The sequence below is a fragment of the Schistocerca gregaria genome, chromosome 4 (assembly GCF_023897955.1).
Source record: "Schistocerca gregaria isolate iqSchGreg1 chromosome 4, iqSchGreg1.2, whole genome shotgun sequence".
In the NCBI taxonomy this organism is placed as follows: Eukaryota; Metazoa; Arthropoda; class Insecta; order Orthoptera; family Acrididae; genus Schistocerca; species Schistocerca gregaria.
Window position 1 is genome coordinate 667,030,813 of NC_064923.1, and position 20,481 is coordinate 667,051,293.

Here is a 20,481-nt window from a genome sequence, read left to right on the forward strand (position 1 = left end):
GGGACGTTAAACACTAACCACCACCACCACCGTTTTCAAATTTATACTGACTTTTTGATCACCCTGTAGATTATCGCAGACGTCTTGCTTCTGTGTTTACTTGCTTTTGTGTGTCGGCTTCTGTGATTGGCGTAGCTAGTCATTAGCGCGTGGTGGTGTGACGGAAGCAGACAGTGAGGGCCGGTGTTGGCGGTGTGGTTGCAGCGGGCCGCGGGCTGCGCGTGTCCATGGCGGCGCCCGCGATCGGCCGTCGGCGGACGGCGTCGTGCGTGCGCACCGCCGTCTTCCTGTTCCTCGTCACGTTCGTCTGGCTGCAGCTGCACGTCGCCAGCCTGGGCAGCGCCCGGCACGCCGCGCCAGACGCCGCCGCCGCCGCCGCGGACGCCAACGACTCCACCGCCGCCATCCTCAGCATGGTGCCCCAGGTCAGTCGCCGCCAGCGCCCACCTTCACTACCATACTACTAGCCACGCAGGAGTGGGCATGTTCGATGATAATCGATTACGACATATCGATCTTGAGAGCTTATACACTACTGGCCATTAAAATTGCTACTCCAAGAAGAAATGCAGATGCAGTTTCATTGGATAAATGTATTATAATAGAACTGACATTTTCAAGCAATTTGGGTGCATACATCCTAAGAAATAAGTACCCTGAACAACCACCTCTGGCCGTAATAACGGCCTTGGATACGCCTGGGCCTTGAGTCAGAGCTTGGATGGCGTGTACAGTTACAGCTGCCCATGTTGCTTCAACACGATACCACAGTTCATCCAGAGTAGTGACTGGCGTATTGTGCGGAGACAGTTGCTCGGCCACCATTGACCAGACGTTTTCAATTGGTGAGAGATCAGGACAGCAGTCGATCATTTTCTGTATCCAGAAAGGCCCGTACAGGACCTGCAACATGCGCTCGTGCATTAGCCTGCTGAAATGTAGAGTTTCGCAGGGATCGAATGAAGGGTAGAACCAAGGGTCGTAACACATCTGGCATGTAACGTCTACTGTTCAAAGTGCCGTCAATGTGGCCGAGATGTGTAACCAATGCCACCATCACGCAGGGTGATACGCCAGTATGTCGATGACGAATACACGCTTCCAATGTGCATTCACCGCGATGTTGCCAAACACGGATGCGACCATCATGATGCTGTAAACAGAACGTGGATTCGTCCGAAAAAACGACGTTTTGCCATTTGTGCACCCAGGTTCGTCGTTGAGTACACCATCGCAGGCGCTCCTGTCTGTGTTGCAGCGTCAAGGCTAACCGCAGCCATGGTCTCCGAGCTGATAGTCCATGCTGCTGCAAATGTCGTCCAACTGTTCGTGCAGATGGTTGCTGTCTTGCAAACGTCCCCATCTGTTGACTCAGGGATCGCGACGTGGCTGCACGATCCTTTACAGCCATGCGGATAAGATGCCTGTCATCTCGACTGCTAGTGATACGAGGTCGTTGGGATCGAGCACGGCGTTCCGTATAACCCTCCTGAACCCACCGATTCCATATTCTGCTAACAGTCATGGGACCTCGACCAGCGCGAGCAGCAACGTCGCGATACGATAAACCGCAATCGTAATAGGCTACAATCTGACCTTTATCAAAGTCGGAAACGTGATGGTACGCATTTCTCCTCCTTACACGAGGCACCACAACAACGTTCCACCAGACAACGCCGGTCAACTGCTGTTTGTGTATGAGAAATCGGTTGGAAACTTTCCTCATGTCAGCACGTTGCAGGTGTCGCTACCGGCGCCTATCTTGTGTGAATGCTCTTAATAGCTAATCATTTGCATATCACAGCATCTTCTTCCTGTCGGTTAAATTCCCCGTCTGTAGCACGTCATCTTCGTGGTGTAGCAAATTTAATGGCCAGTAGTGTAAAATGTTTCAATATCGATATTTAAGTCTTAAACACATCGCATCATCGATGACCAAGACAAATTATGGACACTCGATATGGAAGAGAAACGAGGTTACTTGTTGCTACTGTCAATGATTTTTTTCACCGAATATAAAGTGTTTTTAATATCGATTAGCAACAATGACACACAAGAGAACTAAAAACTACCGCCGTGCATAGTGATCGCGAGGTTTAGGGCGCCATGTCACGGATTGCACGGCCCCTCCCGCCGGAGGTCCGAGTCCTCCCTTGGATATGACTGTGTGTTGTTCTTCGCATAAGTTAGGTTAAGTTAGTTTAAGCAGTGTGCAAGTATAGGGACCGATGACCTCGGCAGTTTGGTCCCTTAAGAATTCACACACATTTGAACATTTTCGTTTTTCTGACATTTTCTACATCCTGGAGGACCTCCTCACTAAGCATCAATTGGAATGAAAGTAAATCTAATCCAGTCTAATTTAAAATTAGCTTCGACCGTTACTAGCCATCCTCAATTTGTGTACGACCACCTCATGGAAACTTTGACTAGTACCATGCAGTGTGGTTGTTTTAAATGTCACTTCCTATTAGAGTTCAGCTTTATCAAACCTGCGGTTCGATAATTTCTGTACACTACGTAAATGACGTAGTAAACTGTAGGATTACCGATAGTATTGGTAGGGAAAGAAACGTAAAAGAGTGTTTAAGAGAGAAACTAGGAGCCAACGACTACCCGTTTTTTTTCTTTGGTTGGTTGTTTGTTTTGCACATAATTAGAACCACACATCATTCGATGTTAGTCCATTGCGTATTTTATGTCCTTCCAGAATACAAACGGCATTTTATAAGCAATAACAATCAGTAGATCGCCTAACTTCTGCCCCTTTATGTAAGCAAAGCAATTACTTTTGTTGCAATTACGCTTTACATGCACAACCATTTGCAGTTAATGTTGTTATTTTACACTCAATAAAATGTTCTTCATCATAGTCAAAGTTGAGAGTTGATAGGTATGAAAGTTGTTTATGAATGACAGGAACATGTTTAGAGCACAGCATGTCAAACACCTTTCAGCCATCTGCCAACTGATGATGGCTAAAGTGGTCGCTATAGCAAAAATCTACTAATACCGGTATTGGTGGCCCCAGTTTTGATCACAACCGAGCTAGAATCTTCCTACAAATCGATCAGGGGCTTGAGGCTGGCGTAGCCAAATAAAATAAGTTTGTAAACTAGTTGCCTGAAAGGTATTTAATCTGACATCCTGTATCGATCAGTCGATTCCCATACCATCTCTAAAAAGATGCCTATATAAAGGCATGTTTAGAGAAGTTTGACGGAGCACTGAAGCGATGTTTAATATACTTTTGTTTTGTGCTTTTTTATTTTGCCTTTTTTGTTGAGCAAAGAGCTTATTCTAGCGCTATATGATCAATTTGTATAGGGTTACTTATTTTTACTACAACATCCCTCTGCTTCACGTTACAAGTCAGCAATTTTCGAATAGAACCTGATGTAAACATTTACAATTTTTATTTTGCTTTAAATGCGATTTACTTTCAAGTAACAGACAGAACGAAAATCTTCCTTAAGTTACATGGCCCTCACTCAGTTTCTAGACAGCTCACCACCTCCGATTTTCAGGGAAATCAAATAAAATAGTGACCGCATACGCAAAACAGTAGCCATCCTTGTGAGGTAACGCTTGAAACATATGCAACACACACAACATACTCGTAACGCAGGTACGATCGTAACTGACCAGCGCTACTAGGAGAACTGCCGTACTACTGTAGCTTATGACAGTTTTACAACTCTGCTTTCTAAGCACGACAAGAGTACTTGTCTGTACTTACGATTTACTAGTGTGACAAGTATGAGTTCGAAGCTGATGGCGCCGACCGTAGTGGCCCAGCGGTTCTAGGCGCTTCAGCCTGGAACCGCGCGACCGCTACGGTCGCAGGTTCGAATCCTGCCTCAGGTATGATTTCCTTAGGTTAGTTAGGTTTAAGTAGTTCTAAGTTCTAGGGGACTGATGACCTCAGATCTTAAGTCCCATAGTGCTCAGAGCCATTTTTTTCGAAGCTGACTTTTTTAACAACACAGTCGACAAATTGTCCTCTTATCTTGGACACTACTGTGTATATCTTGATCCAAAGATGACAGTTAATGGTCAAAACTAGTTATCAGATTTCCTCTATGCGATCGTGGCTAATAAAGATTTTACAAAAATCAACATTCATTAAAAGAAATAAACTATGTCTCTGTATTGACAATGTCAGGTAACTACAATAAATTTTTCGTCATTGCAACAAATCTTCTTAATGCATACTGACACCAGTACAGCAAGTTTTCGACTTGTAAGATATTGCTGTGGAGATGCATTCCGCAACCCACTGTGAAATACATAGGTTAGGGTTCGCCGCACTGTAACAGGTGTTAGGGCTTCCTCCCATTACATTCACGTATGGAGAGCGGGAAATATGAGTTCCTAGATGCCTCTGAGCGTGTTGTAATTATTCTAATCTTTTCTCTGCTATCCCAGAGGGAGCAATATGTAGAGGATTGTAACACGTTCCTATATTCATCACTTGAAGTTGGTTCTAGAAACTTTCTAAGAAAGTTTACATAAGATAGATGCAATTTTTCTTCAGGCGTCCTCTAGTCAGTTCTTTCAGCTCCTCCGTGACTCCCTCCCACGGGTCGAACAGACTTGTGACCATTCGTGCTGCCCTTCTTTGTATGAGTCCCACACACTTGGCCATTATTCCAGGATGAGTTGCGTTTGTATGAGTTGTTCGATTCCAACTCAGACTCATTTATACTGTAATCATAGGATACTGCGTTATTTTCTTTTGTGAAGTGCACAGTTTTAGATTACTGAACCTTTAAAGCAAGCTGCCAATCTTTGCATCACATTGAAATCTTCTTATGGTCTGACTGAGATTTGCGCAACTTCTTTCAAACAGTACTTCATTAAAGACAACTGCATCGTCTGCGAAAAGTCTGAGGTTATTATTAATACTGACCACAAGGACGTTAATGTATGACATCATCAGCAAAGTCCCTGGGACACACCCGAAGTTACTTCCCCATTTGCCGAAGACTCTCCATCGAAGATAGATCACGGAGTCCCGGGTTCGATTCCCGGTCGGGGACCGGGCGTTTGTGTTGTCCTCATCAGTGGTGAGATAGCATTGTTTAAAAATTGGACTGCGCCACAATTGGGACTTTGTACGGTCGCTGATGACTGCGCAATTTAGCTCCCCAAAAACCAAATATCATCATCATCACTCATCAAAGACAATATGCTGCGTCCTCCGTATTTAAGAATCCCTAGTCCAGTCATAAACTTCGCTTGATACCCTAGACGATCGAACTTTTGATAATAAGCGGTGATGTGGTTCTAAATGAAATACTTTCCGGAATTCGAGGAATGCTGCATCTACTTCACTGCCTTCATCCATAGCTTTCAGTATCTCATGTGAGAAAAGTACAAGTTGGGTTTTAAAATATGTATGATTTCGGAATCCAAGCTGGTAGGCGTGGAGGAGATAGTTCTGTTCAAGATACTTCATTACGTTTGAACTATAACATCTTCTAGTTTTCTGCAGCAAATGGATGTCAAGTGTAGACTGAATGGGAGTTTTGTGGATCACTTCTGATACCCCTCATTTAGATGGGTGTGACCTGTGCTCCCCTCAACCACTGAGCACGGTTTTTTGTTCTAGAGTTACATTTAAGAGAGCACCTAACTCAACCGCAAAGTCAGTATAGAATCTCAGATGGATTCCATAGGCCATGGAGCTTCGTTAAATTTTAACGATTTCAGCTGTTCCTCAATGCCACTGACACTAATATCTCTGTCACTCGTCTTTTCAGTAGCACGAGAATTAAATCAGAGCAGTGATCTTGGGATTTCCTTTGTACAGGAACATTTGGAAACGTGGTTAAACATTTCCGCTTTTTAGAATGAAATTTTCACTCTACAGCGGAGTGTGCGCTGATATGAAACTTCCAGGCAGATTAAAACTGTGTGCCGGACCGAGACTCGAACTCGGGACCTTTGCCTTTCGCGAGCACTTGCCCGCGAAAGACAAAGGTCCCGAGTTCGAGTCTCGGTCCGGCACACAGTTTTAATCTGTCAGGAAGTTTCATTTCCGCTTTTTTTCTGCTGCCCTCAGTTTTAATTCCTGTCTCTTCGGTTAGCGACTGGACAGTAACTTTCGTGCCACTAACAGCCTTCACATATGACCAGAGTTCCTTACGTCAGGTGAGCCTGCTGGTCGATACAAGGATCCATTTATAATTTATGTCCAATTCTGATCTTGAGTCTTCCTGAAAATATTTTTTAAATTGTTTTAAATTATAAATTATGTTTTCAATTATGGAAGTACATTGTCCGTTTCTGATACGTAAAATTACATTTGATCGGACTGAATAACGTACATACATACATAAAGAAAACTAACATATACAGACACAAGGCTCTTCATATGTTCTGTCAGTTGTCGAATAGTTTCACTCCTCTCTTCTGGTACCTAAAAAACATTTATTACAAATAACAAATACTTTCAACACTCTCTTCATTTTTTACACTGTCTGTATTAATATAAAAGACGATTACCAAATGACACGGCAGTGCAGCATCATTGCATTCGCCGACGAGCGATGGCAGCGAGTTGTTGATACTTTTTATATTTTTTAACATTTACGTTCTTACGAAAGTCTTCACAGAAATTGAGAAGATTTCCGTATTACGCTTGATGTGGCGTGAGCAGTAAGAATCGATTTTACTTGGAACTACCAACATCTAATAAGAAGTATTACAGACTGCAGACAAAAAACTGTTATTTTTCTGACTGGTTTGATGCTGCCCGCCACGAAATGCTCTCCTGTGCAAATCTCTTCATCTCAGACTAGCACCTGCAACCTACGTCCTCAATTATTAGCTGACTGTATTCCAATCTATGTCTTCCTCTACAGTTTTCACCCTCTGTAGCCCCCTCCAGTACTATGAAAATTATTCCCTGACATCCTAACACATGTCCTATTATCCCGCCCTTTCCTCTTTTCCGTGTTTTTCTTATGTTCCTTTATTCGCCGATTCTGAGAAGGACTACCTCATTCTTAGCTTTATCAGTCAATCCAAGTTTCAATGTTCTTCGGCAGCACTTCATCTCAGCTGCTTCGATTATTTTCTCCTTTTCTGGTTTTCCCACACTCAGTGATTCAACAACAAAACAATGCTGTCTTCCAAACGTCCAATCTTAGAAGCCTCTTCCTAAAATTAAGACTTATCTTTGATACTAGTGGACTTCTTTTGGCCAGGGATACCCTCTTGGCTGTTGCTAGTCCACCTTGCTTCGGCCATCATTTTGCTTCCAAGGTAGCATAATTCCTTCATGTCGTCTAATTTGTGATCACCAATTTTGATAAGTTTCTCTCTATTCCCATTTCTGAAACTTCTCATTACCTGAGACTTCCTTCGATTTACTCTCAGTCTATGTTCGCACTCATTAGCCTGTTCATTCCATTCAGCAGATCCAGAAACTCTTCTTCGCTGTCACCGAGGATAGAAATGTCATCTCTGATATACTTTCACTTGGATTTTAATTCCACTCTTGAACCTTTCTTTTATTTCCATCATTGCTTCTTCAATGCACAGATTGAATAGTAGGGGCGAAATACTTCATCCCTGTCTTACATCGCCGGCCGGTGTGGCAAGGCGGTTCTAAGCGCTTCAGTCTGGAATAGCGCGATCGCTACGGTCGCAGGTTCGAATCGTGCCTCGGGTATGGATTGTGTGGTGTCCTTAGGTTAGTTAGGTTTAAGTAGTTTTAAGTTCTATGGGACTGATGACCTCAGGTGTTAAATCCAATAGTGCTTAGAGTCATTTGAACCTGTCTTACATCTTTCCAAACTTATTTCCCTCTTGGTTGCTGTACATATTGTATATTACCGACCTTTCCGTATAACTTAGTCCCATTTGTCTCAGAATTTCGAACATCTTGCATCATTTTACACTGCTGAACGCTTTTTCAAGGTTGACAATTCCCAACCTTGCTTCCATTACCAACCACAATGTCAGAACTGTCTCTGTGATGCCTTTGACTTTCCTACAGCCAAAATGATCGCCCTGTGACAGATCCTCAGTTTTACACTCCTGGAAATTGAAATAAGAACACCGTGAATTCATTGTCCCAGGAAGGGGACACTTTATTGACACATTCCTGGCGTCAGATACATCACATGATCACACTGACAGAACCACAGGCACATAGACACAGGCCACAGAGCATGCACAATGTCGGCACTACTACAGCGTATATCCACCTTTCGCAGCAATGCAGGCTGCTATTCTCCCATGGAGACGATCGTAGAGATGCTGGATGTAGTCCTGTGGAACGGCTTGCCATGCCATTTCCACCTGGCGCCCCAGTTGGACCAGCGTTCGTGCTGGACGTGCAGACCGCGTGAGACGACGCTTCATCCAGTCCCAAACATGCTCAGTGGGGGACAGATCCGGAGATCTTGCTGGCCAGGGTAGTTGGCTTACACTGGGTGGCACGGGATAGATGCGGACGTGCATTGTCCTGTTGGAACAGCAAGTTCCCTTGCCGGTCTAGGAATGATAGAACGATGGATTCGATGACGGTTTGGATGTACCGTGCACTATTCAGTGTCCCCTCGACGATCACCAGAGGTGTACGGCCAGTGTAGGAGATCGCTCCCCACACCATGATGCCGGGTGTTGGCCCTGTGTGCCTCGGTCGTATGCAGTCCTGATTGTGGCGCTCACCTGCACGGCGCCAAACACGCATACGACCATCATTGGCACCAAGGCAGAAGCGACTCTCATCGCTGAAGACGACACGTCTCCATTCGTCCCTCCATTCACGCCTGTCGCGACACCACTGGAGGCGGGCTGCACGATGTTGGGGCGTGAGCGGAAGACGGCCTAACGGTGTGCGGGACCGTAGCCCAGCTTCATGGAGACGGTTGCGAATGGTCCTCGCCGATACCCCAGGACCAACAGTGTCCCTAATTTGCTGGGAAGTGGCAGTGCGGTCCCCTACGGCACTGCGTAGGATCCTACGGTCTTGGCGTGCATCCGTGCGCCGCTGCGGTCCGGTCCCAGGTCGACGGGCACGTGCACCTTCCGCCGACCACTGGCGACAACATCAATGTACTGTGGAGACCTCACGCCCCACGTGTTGAGCAATTCGGCGGTACGTTCCACCCGGCCTCCCGCATGCCCACTATACGCCCTCGCTCAAAGTCCGTCAACTGCACATACGGTTCACGTCCACGCTGTCGCGGGGTGCTACCAGTGTTAAAGACTGCGATGGAGCTCCGTATGCCACGGCAAACTGGCTGACACTGACGGCGGCGGTGCACAAATGCTGCGCAGCTAGCGCCATTCGACGGCCAACACCGCGGTTCCTGGTGTGTCCGCTGTGCCGTGCGTGTGATCATTGCTTGTACAGCCCTCTCGCAGTGTCCGGAGCAAGTATGGTGGGTCTGACACACCGGTGTCAATGTGTTCTTTTTTCCATTTCCAGGAGTGTATTTCCCATTCTGCTGTCTATTACTCTTGTGAGGCTGATTGTGCGATAATTCTCGCACTTGTCAGCTCTTGCAGTCTCCGAAATTGTGTGTATGGTGATTTTCCCAACAGCTGATGGATATCGCCCGTCTCATACATTGAGGTGACGAAAGCCATGAGATACCACCTAACATCGCGTCGGATCTCCTCCTACGCGGCGTAGTGCAGCAACTCGACGTGGATGGATTCAACAAATTGTTGGAAGTCCTCTGCAGAAATACTGAGCCGCGTTGCCTCCAGAGCCCTTCATAATTCTGAAAGTCTTGCCAGCGCAGGTCGATTCGCACGAACTGATCTCTCGATAATGTCCCATAAATGTTCAACGGGATTCATGTCGGGCAGTCTGGGTGGCCAAAGCATTCGCTCGAACTGTCCAGAATGTTCTTCAAACCATTTGCGAATACTCGTGGCCCGATGACATGGCGTACTGTCATTCATAAAAATTCCATTGCTTTTTGGGAACAGCTTTGCAGTCATTGGCTCAGTTGGACCCGAGGACCCAGTTCACTGTGTTTAAGCACAGTCTGCACAATTATGGAGCAACCACACCACCACAGAAGAGTTGCAGCAGGCGATGTCGTGCTGTTAATAAGAGCACTCGCCTCGGTTGTCTGTTGCCAAAGCCCATTAACACCATATTTCGCCGCAACGTCCTAACGGATACCTCCGTCGCACTTCCCACACCGATTTCTGCGCAGTGTTGCTTGTCTGTTAGCACTGACACCTGTACGCAAATGCCAGTGCTCTCAGTCGATAAGTGAAGGTCATCAGCCTTTGCGTCGTCCGTTGTGAGAAGTAATGCCCGAAGTTTGGTATTCTCGATGCACTCTTGGCACTGTTGATTTCGGAATACCGAATTACCTAACGATATCCGAAATGGAAGGACCTATGAGTCTAGCTCCAACTACCATTCCGTGTCCAGAGTCTGTCACGTCCCGTCGTGCGCCCATAATCACGTCGCAGACCTTTGCACATACATCATATGAGTACAAATGTCAGCTCCGCCAACGCACGGCCTTTTTACACCTTGTGTACATGGTACTACGGCCATTTGCATATATGCTTGACGCTATCTGTGCATTCTACACACCAACGAGAATAGTCGTTTTGTTTCCACTTTCCCCAGCTATTTAAGAAATCCGTGGAATTTTATCAACCCCTTCTGCCTTATATCTTAAGTCTTCCTCCTTTAAATTCTGAATGTAATACTGGTTCTCCTGTCTTTTTCCCTGGCGGCTTCCGTTTATTCTTGTATCACTTGTTAAGGCATTTACTCCTCTCCAGGATGACTGCATTGTACTCTTTCCATCTATGCGCCCTCTCCGCTGCATTCAACATTGGAATTCGCGTTTCGCTCTTAATGTTACCACCACTTTCTCCGAAGGTTATTTTGACTTTCCTTTACGCTCAGTCTTTCCAACGATCATTTCTTTTTCTACTTCTGCACATTTTTCATGCAGACATTTTGCCTGTCCTTCCCTGCACTTCGTATTTATTTCATTTCTAAGTGATTTATATTGCTGTATTTATGTCTTTCGTGGCACATTTTTGTACTTCAGTCGCTGATCAATATTTATTTTGTTCACCAAGGTTCCTTTGTAGTACATTCTTGGTACCTATGTTTTTCTTTCAATCATCTGCGATTGCCCTTTTCAAAGATGCCCACTCCTCTTCAACTGAACTGCCTTCTGTGGTATTACTTATAGCAGTATCCACCAACCTACGTCTTGAACTACACTCCTGGAAATGGAAAAAAGAACACACTGACACCGGTGTGTCAGACCCACCATACTTGCTCCGGACACTGCGAGAGGGCTGTACAAGCAATGATCACACGCACGGCACAGCGGACACACCAGGAACCGCGGTGTTGGCCGTCGAATGGCGCTAGCTGCGCCGCATTTGTGCACCGCATACGGAGCTCCATCGCAGTCTTTAACACTGGTAGCATGCCGCGACAGCGTGGCCGTGAACCGTATGTGCAGTTGACGGACTTTGAGCGAGGGCGTATAGTGGGCATGCGGGAGGCCGGGTGGACGTACCGCCGAATTGCTCAACACGTGGGGCATGAGGTCTTCACAGTACATCGATGTTGTCGCCAGTGGTCGGCGGAAGGTGCACGTGCCCGTCGACCTGGGACCGGACCGCAGCGACGCACGGATGCACGCCAAGGCCGTAGGATCCTACGCAGTGCCGTAGGGGACCGCACCGCCACTTCCCAGCAAATTAGGGACACTGTTGCTCCTGGGGTATCGGCGAGGACCATTCGCAACCGGCTCCATGGAGCTGGGCTACGGTCCCGCACACCGTTAGGCCATCTTCCGCTCACGCCCCAACATCGTGCAGCCCGCCTCCAGTGGTGTCGCGACAGGCGTGAATGGAGGGACGAATGGAGACGTGTCGTCTTCAGCGAGGAGAGTCGCTTGTGCCTTGGTGCCAATGATGGTCGTATGCGTGTTTGGCGCCGTGCAGGTGAGCGCCACAATCAGGACTGCATACGACCGAGGCACACAGGGCCAACACCTGGCATCATGGTGTAGGGAGCGATCTCCTACACTGGCCGTACACCTCTGGTGATCGTCGAGGGGACACTGAATAGTGCACGGTACATCCAAACCGTCATCGAACCCATCGTTCTACCATTCCTAGACCGGCAAGGGAACGTGATGTTCCAACAGGACAATGCACGTCTGCATGTATCCCGTGCCACCCAACGTGCTCCAGAAGGTGTAAGTCAATTACCCTGGCCAGCAAGATCTCCGGATCTGTCCCCCCATTGAGCATGTTTGGGACTGGATGAAGCGTCGTCTCACGCGGTCTGCACGTCCAGCACGAACGCTGGTCCAACTGAGGCGCCAGGTGGAAATGGCATGGCAAGCAGTTCCACAGGACTACATCCAGCATCTCTACGATCGTCTCCATGAGAGAACAGCAGCCTGCATTGCTGCGAAAGGTGGATATACACTGTACTAGTGCTGACATTGTGCATGCTCTGTTGCCTGTGTCTATGTGCCTGTGGTTCTGTCAGTGTGATCATGTGATGTATCTGACCCCAGGAATGTGTCAAAAAAGTTTCCCCTTCCTGGGACAATGAATTCACGGTGTTCTTATTTCAATTTCCAGGAGTGTATTTGCTGAGTGTATTCCAATATCTATTTTCCTCTACAGATTTTGCCATCTTTGCTGTCTCTAGTATCATGGAAGTCATTCCCCGATGTCTTAACAGCTAACCTATCACTGTGTCCTTTATTCTTGTCAGAGCTTTCCATATATTCTTTTCATCTCCGATTCTGCACTTTGTTCTTCCACTCTTGTTATTCCCTCTTGGCTGTTGTACATCTCGCCGGCCGGTGTGACCGTGCGGTTCTAGGCGCTTCAGTCTGGAACAGCGTGACCGCTACGATCGCAGGTCCGAATCCTGCCTCGGGCATAGATGTGTGTGATGTCCTTAGGTTAGTTAGGTTTAAGTAGTTATAAGTCTAGAGGATTGATGACCACATATGTTAAGTCCCATAGTGCTCAGAGCCATTTGTTGTACATCTCCCTGTAGGTTACCCGTGTACCACTCAGAATTTCGGACATCTTCCACTGTTTAACATTATGGGATACTTGCTCCAGATCGACAAATCCTGTGAAAGTGTCTTGATTTTTCTTTAGTTGTGCTTTCATATCAAGCGCAACGTCAGAACTACCTCTCTGGTGCCTTTACCTTTCCTAAATCCAAACTGATTGTCTTGTAATAGATCCTCAGTTTTGTTTTCCATTCTGTTGTATATTATTCTTGTCAGCGTGAGCTGTTAAGCTGAATGTGTCATAATTCATTCACTTATCCGTTAGCCGGCCGGAGTGGCCGAGTGGTTCTAGGCGCTACAGTCTGGAACCGCGCGACCGCTGCGGTCGCAAGTTCGAATCCCGCCTCGGACATGGATGTGTGCGATGTCCTTAGGTTAGTTAGGTTTAAGTAGTTCTAAGTCTAGGGGACTGATGGCCTGTCCGGCGCACTTGTTAGATCGGTTACTGCTGCTAGTGTTATAATCGACCCACGAGCGATGGGACACGGCGGCTCCGAGGTAGCGATGAAGTGGGGATTTTCCGGTACGACCATTTCACGAGTTTACCGTGAACATCAGGAATCCGGTAAAACTTCAAGTCTCCGACATCGTTGCGGCCGGTAAAATGTCCTGCAAGAACGGGACCAACGACGACTGATGAGAATCGTTAGATCTGACAGAAGTGCAAGCCACCCTTCCGCACATTGCTGCAGATTTCAGTTCTGGGCCATCAACAACGAAACATCAACTATATGGGCCCGTCAACACCGACACTGGACTTTTGATGACCGGACGAGTCTCATTTCAAGCCGTATCGAGCTGATGGACATGTAAGGATATGGAGACAACCTCATGTATTCATGGAACATGCATGTCAGCAGGGGACTATTAAAGCAGGTGGAGGCTTTGTAATGTTATGGAGCGTGTGAAATTGAAGTGATATGGGACGCCTGATACGTCTAGATGTGACCCTGACAAGTGACACGTACGTAAGCATCTTGTCTGATCACCTGCATCCATTTATGCCCATTGTGCGTTCCGACGGACTTGAGCAATTCCAGCAGGACAATGTGACACCCCACAACGTCCTGAATTGCTACAGAGTGGCTCTAGGAATAGTCCTTTGAGTTTCAACACTTCAGCTGATCACCAAACTCCCCAGACGTGAATATTATTGAGCATATCTGCGATGCCTTACAACACGCTGTTCACTGTTCAGAAGAGATCTCCACCCCCCCCTCCCCTCCCTCTCGTACTCTTACAGATTTATGGACGGCTGTGCAGGGTTCATCGTGTCAATTATCAGTTCCCTCCAGCACTATTTCAGACGTTAATCGAGTCCATGCCACGTAATGTTGCGGCACTTCTGCATGCTCGCAGGGGCCCTAGACGATATCAAGCAGGTGTACCAGTTTTGGCACTTCAGTGTACATTTACTGGAGCCGGCGCCTAAACCTTTCACGCTCTGTAGCGTCGTTGCATGACGTTTACGGATTGGGTTTCTATGTAATCCTGGATCTGCTAAGTTGCCTCTACAATCTAAAGAAGTGTGCAATGTGAATTGTGAAACATCCTTTAAATTCGGTGCCCAGCAAATATACAAACAAGCTTTTACACGTAACGCAATAATAGTTCTCCGTCCTTAAACTCTCCGCGTCAACTTTTTTTGTGTAACTCTTAACATATTGAAAAATTTTAAGTAAACTTTTAACTTTAAAGCAAAATCATCTTGTACTTCACATTTACTAAAAGAAGATATCACAGCAGGCCATGAACAAAGCACAACACCGAAGCACCCACATAAGTGCTGAAACAAAACGTTGAACATGTTTACGCACGGCGCTAGTCAAAGTGAGACAGAAACCATAGTAGCCACAAAAAATAGGTTTGGTGCAGTTTGTGTAACGCCAGCTTAATGAAAGCTGGTAGAACATAGCACTTTTTTCTGTCTTAATTAATTATAGGTTCTTCGCCGAATTGTATCAGGGCCGTATTAAAAGAAGCGGAAGGTATGTTGCTGGAAGAGGCCAATAGTCCTTCCAGTATGGACTCCAATTGCGTGATACTATTCAAATCCGACACTCATGAAAGCCAGGAAACGATTATATATCATCTTTCTCATCAAATCAATTTCGAAGCTTTTCAGAACGAGAGCATTAACGTTTCGGAATATACATTCCTTGCTGGGAACAAGACCTGTGACAATGAATGCGTCCGAAATGGTTGCATACACATGCATGTCCTTGTTAGTGTAGTCATAGGCCGTCCCAGTACTCCTGAAATTACTGCACAAACTTTGCAGAATCTACATTATTCTTCACAGTCGGAAGGCGACAGTCTGGATGCTACGCTAGCTAAACATGTCCCGTTGCCATAAATGATATAACATGATAACTTGTACTTCCATTAACAGCAAAGAAGTATATTTTCGCAGCTACACTTGACGTTCACTCAGTCAGTACTGGCTTCGAGGTAGTTACTGATTTTTCAAGTGCCTTCAATAGTCAGTTACAGCCATAGGAGGCATTTGAAAATGAAGCACATGCATCGAAATAGTTATCTCTGAATAAACATCTTTAATAAGTGTAGCTGCAAAAGTAACTTTTCTTTCAGTTCATCGTTATCGGCTGCGGACCAACGGGTTATCTCCACTAAGTCTAAGAGAATTACGAAATACGTTTCCATTATTTGTTAGTCAGCAGTCTACACACCGAGATCGAGTGAACTCTTTGTGGCATTCATCTGGTTGCGAAGATGTTCACCAATAACAACTGTGCTGTGACTGTTTAATTTACTCATTGTATATCGCAATGACGTCTTTGACAGCCGGCCGCTGTGACCGAGCGGTTCTAGGCGCTTCCGTCCGGAACCGCGCTGCTACTACGGTCGCAGGTTCGAATCCTGCCTCGGACGTGGATATGTGTGATGTCCATAGGTTAGTTAGGTTTAATTAGTTCTAAGTCTAGGAGACTGATGATCTCAGATGTTAAGTTCCATAGTGCTTAGAGCCATTTGAACCATTTTGAATCTCAGCGCCTCACTTGTATTCTGGTCAAGTGACCTTGTTGGTGGGTAGTAGTGCTTGAGTTTAATCATTTCCGCAAACGGCAGTTTTGTATGGAGTTGGTTGTTCACTGTGCAGGAATCGGCTTTCAAAAATGGTTCAAATGGCTCTTAGCAATATGGGACTTAGCTTCTGAGGTCATCAGTCCCCTATAACTTAGAACTACTTAAGCCTAACTAAGCTAAAGACACCACACACATCCATGCCCGAGGCAGGATTCGAACCTGCGACCGTAGCGTCTAGAACCGCTCGGCCACTCCGGCGGGCAATCTGCTTTCCTGTGTAGTGTCGACCTGAACTCTGTTGAATCTGATTTAAGTGCTTTCAGAAAAGAAAATTTCTAGGAAAAGTTAGCCCCGAAGGGATTAGGGCCACCCAGACTAGATCCGTTGTCAGAGAAAGTGATGAAATCAAATAAGATTGTCTACAAGCGGACATTTAACAAAGAAGTGTATAATAAGCGTATGTAGTTTTGTGAGTGCAACGTAAGAACGTGGCATTTTCAGCCCGGAAGTTAATTCGTTAACTAATGCATGTATTAGGGATCTCGTACATTTGTCCGACAAAATAAAAAAGAACGGAAATTCCCACTTACACAAAAACGCGAAACAGAGAGTAGTGAAAGCTTAAACATTATTTCATTCTTGTCATAAACTGTACTTTATTATGCACAAATAAAACAAAATTGCAGGAAGACTAATCTTTCTTTTTTCAGAAAGTTATGCGTATTATTGATAAGCATAACTACTATATAGCAGATGCTATTATCTTCGCACTCTAATATTTATCTGAACTTAAAAATCTGACAGTGTTCCCTCATCACCCGTTACTTCATTGGAGTCGGTCTTTTCAGTACACGTAATGTTGCATTCGAATGTAAGAAAAGCTCTCCCACCCTTTCCCCACCCCAAACAAACACACAAGTACAGCAGTACTGCGTTCACGTTCTGGTTCTGATCGACCAAACACTAATGGATACGGGAATGAACGTGGACGTCAGCCAGATGTGGTCATGTTCCAAAGGCCAACAACGCAGCACTCATTGCTAACTATGAACAAACTGCGAAAACAGCCTAGCCAGTCAGAAGTTAAAAGTTTAGTCCCAAACTTACTGCAAAGGAATTAAAGGCAAAATTGTGTTGTTATCATTAGTACGACGCGAATAAGCGTGCGCGGATCGGCATTCTTTATTTAGGGTAGCGGGCCAGTGGTACAGTGCACGTGACACTCCATCAGTGCCTCTGGTTGGTTGTCGTATTTATCAAGCTTGGCGTCACATGCACAGCTGGTGCGCTGTCGTAATCGATATCTGCGCTGGACCTGGGTTCAAGAGACAATCCTCTTCAATGCTGTCCTGCATAAGTACGGCGGCCCAGCTTATTTATCTGTCGTCGTACTGACATCGAAAATAAACGTAGTTGCTTCACTGCGGCCTGCCCAGAAGCGACATACTATGTTCCTAAACCGAGAAAAGCTGTGATAACTATTTACAACCACGGTTATCAACAGAGTGCAGAAATATATTTAACTGTTTTACAGTAAGAACGCCAGTGGATTTCATAAGACCCGGCTCAAAATAACAAGTGAAAAAGATAATGATAGAAGCTGAAGAAATGAGTTAAAATTTGTGTCATGGCTAGGATCTGCATCCAGGTCTCGTGCCAACTAGACAGATGAGTTAGCCATTAAACCACTGTAGCAGTACAGGAAACACAGCTGCATGGAGTACCTGTGCCGTCGCAACACGAACTTCAATTCACACCTTTGGCCTATTTCACCCTTGGAGGGCATTCGACTAGTGTAGTCCATGCAGTTGTGTTAGCTGCACTGCTGTGGTGGTGTAATGGCTAACACAAATGCCATGTAAGTACGGCGGCCCAGCTTATTTATCTGTCGTCGTACTGACATCGAAAATAAACGTAGTTGCTTCACTACGGCCTGCCCTGAAGCGACATACTATGTTCCTAAACCGAGAAAAGCTGTGATAACTATTTACAACCACGGTTATCAACAGAGTGCATAAATATATTTAACTGTTTTACAGTAAAAACGCCAGTGGATTTCATAAGACCCGGCTCAAAATAACAAGTGAAAAAGATAATGACAGAAGCTGAAGAAATGAATTAAAATTTGTGTCATGGCTAGGATCTGCATCCAGGTCTCGTGCTAACTAGACAGATGAGTTAGCCATTAAACCACTGTAGCAGTACAGGAAACACAGCTGCATGGAGTACCTGTGCCGTCGCAACACGAACTTCAATTCACACCTTTGGCCTATTTCACCCTTGGAGGGCATTCGACTAGTGTAGTCCATGCAGTTGTGTTAGCTGCACTGCTGTGGTGGTGTAATGGCTAACACAAATGCCATGTAAGCAGCAGACCTGCGTTTTGGCCATGGCACAACTCATATGTCTGAAGGAAAATTTAGTTTTATAAAATGAAGAAGACTACTTGACTTACAATATTGGTTATGTATTATTACTTTAGGTACAGAAATGAAAGAAACATAATTACCACAGTTTATAATAAGCTTTGAGCAAGCGCATTCTCTCTCCAGTAACCAGGTTAAGGTTTTTTACTCAGAACAGGTACAAAAAACTAACCCTTTTCTATCGGTTGGTGAGTAGTGTGTAAAAACATACATTTAACTGTTTCGGATGCTCGCTCAAACAGTGTGCAGATCATCACATTTGGACTACAGAATGCCAGGAGGAATTTTTTAAACCCCCCCCCCCCCCCAGAAGAAAGTTTCAGTTCTCACGGAATAAATTGAAATTGCCGAAATCGTCATGTGCAATTGATCTTGAACATTTTGTAATGCATCACAAACTCTGAAAATTCACTATTACTCAAAGTTAAAAAATTTGCATAGAACTCCAGGGTATGTGGTATCTCGTTACAAGAGCGGACCACTGACTCCTCTCCGCTCAAGTGCGAACCTCCTTGCCCAGTGCCAAAGAGTACTAAAGATCTCTTCTCTGACTGACTGAACACCACAATAGCCTAGCAGCTGCCTGTTTTGGTTCATATAACGTGGTAAGAAATACAAAACGTGTGGCATGGTTGGTTGGCAGACCCCAAATGGCAAGTGCAGTCGTCTATTTGCAAAGGTTTTTCTGTCCTTTACCCACAATGGCATCTTTCCTTCATGAAATGTGGGGTTCTGTGTCTAAATGTAGGTGACTTTAATGGGTGCATGTAATGTGGTGTCATGTTTGCGTTGAATGATGACGAGAGAGAGAGAGAGAGAGAGAGAGAGAGAGACTGAAAACCTGTGGTGGAAGACAGCCTACGCCTCTCGAATCCCACCAAGCGGGCCGTCGGGCTTAACGCCCCCATCCAATGGACCGATCACTATCAACAGTGTCTATGCCCTCACTAGATGAACACCACAGGAAGGTTTGGAATTTAATTTGGGACACTGGAACGAAGTCTGGTGATGAGGAACTTTACGCCCCCTCCTCCCCTTGGCCTTAAAGGGAAAGCATGAAGCATTCAACAGCATGTGGCACACCCAGGCGGTTATCCATCCAAGTATTGGCCAACCCCGAGGTTTTTTATCTTCAGACGAGATCGTGTGTATTCGACAAGGCAAGGCTGCTGTCAACGTATAACCCTATACTCCCACCTTGGAGAATTCTCCTTTTTGAAATAAGTTTTAGATGAAATTATATAACACCTCCCTTAAAAGCGGCGTTATCCACAAAATAGAAGCAGCTACAGTTTCAATCATCAGAAGAACAGAAGTAAGTTTTACGTTCTTATAAAACCGGAAGCTGGCTGCTTTAGAATTTGCATTTTCCCTCATTGTATGTGACTCTCATCGGGCCTCCACAATCAGATTGCCATGCTGACTCACACCTACTTATTCACAGTCTCACTTATTTATATTGGAGTGGACAAAACCACGGAAACAAAAAAAATTACCATGCCTAATAGGGTGTAGGAAAACAGTTGGTATTCAAAACAGCTTCCAGTCGTCTCTGAAGCGATAAATGCAGGTCCTGTATGGTTTACAAGGCAATCTTACAGCATTCTTCCTGCAAAATAGCGTCAAGTTAAGGTAATGATCATTGAGATGGTTAGCCACTAAGCAGACTTAACTCCAGAGTAGACCACAAAGTCTCAATAGTCTCAATAATATTGAGATCTGGTGACTGTGGGGGCCAGGGGAGATGCGATAATTCATCAACGTACTCACAAGGAACTCTGGACAATGCGAGCTGCGTAAACAGGGGCCTTGTCTTCTTAGAACAGCCGGCCGGTGTGGCTGAGCGGTTCTAGGCGCTTCAGGCTGGAACCGCGCTGCTGCTACGCTCGCAGGTTCGAATCCTGCCCTGGGCATGGATGTTTGTGATGTCCTTAGGTTAGTTA

The 20,481-nt window shown here is 45.6% G+C and overlaps 1 protein-coding gene across 3 annotated transcripts in view; it reads left to right on the forward strand.

Moving 5' to 3' along the window:
• The window catches only part of LOC126268149 (alpha-1,6-mannosyl-glycoprotein 2-beta-N-acetylglucosaminyltransferase), a 429,035-nt gene that overhangs the window by 294,133 nt on the left and 114,421 nt on the right, over positions 1–20,481 (forward strand). For all 3 annotated transcript variants that reach the window (XM_049973686.1, XM_049973688.1, XM_049973687.1), the window contains one exon: positions 205–425. In XM_049973686.1, the coding sequence (XP_049829643.1) occupies positions 205–425 (221 nt within the window). The remainder of the gene's footprint in view (positions 1–204; positions 426–20,481) is intronic.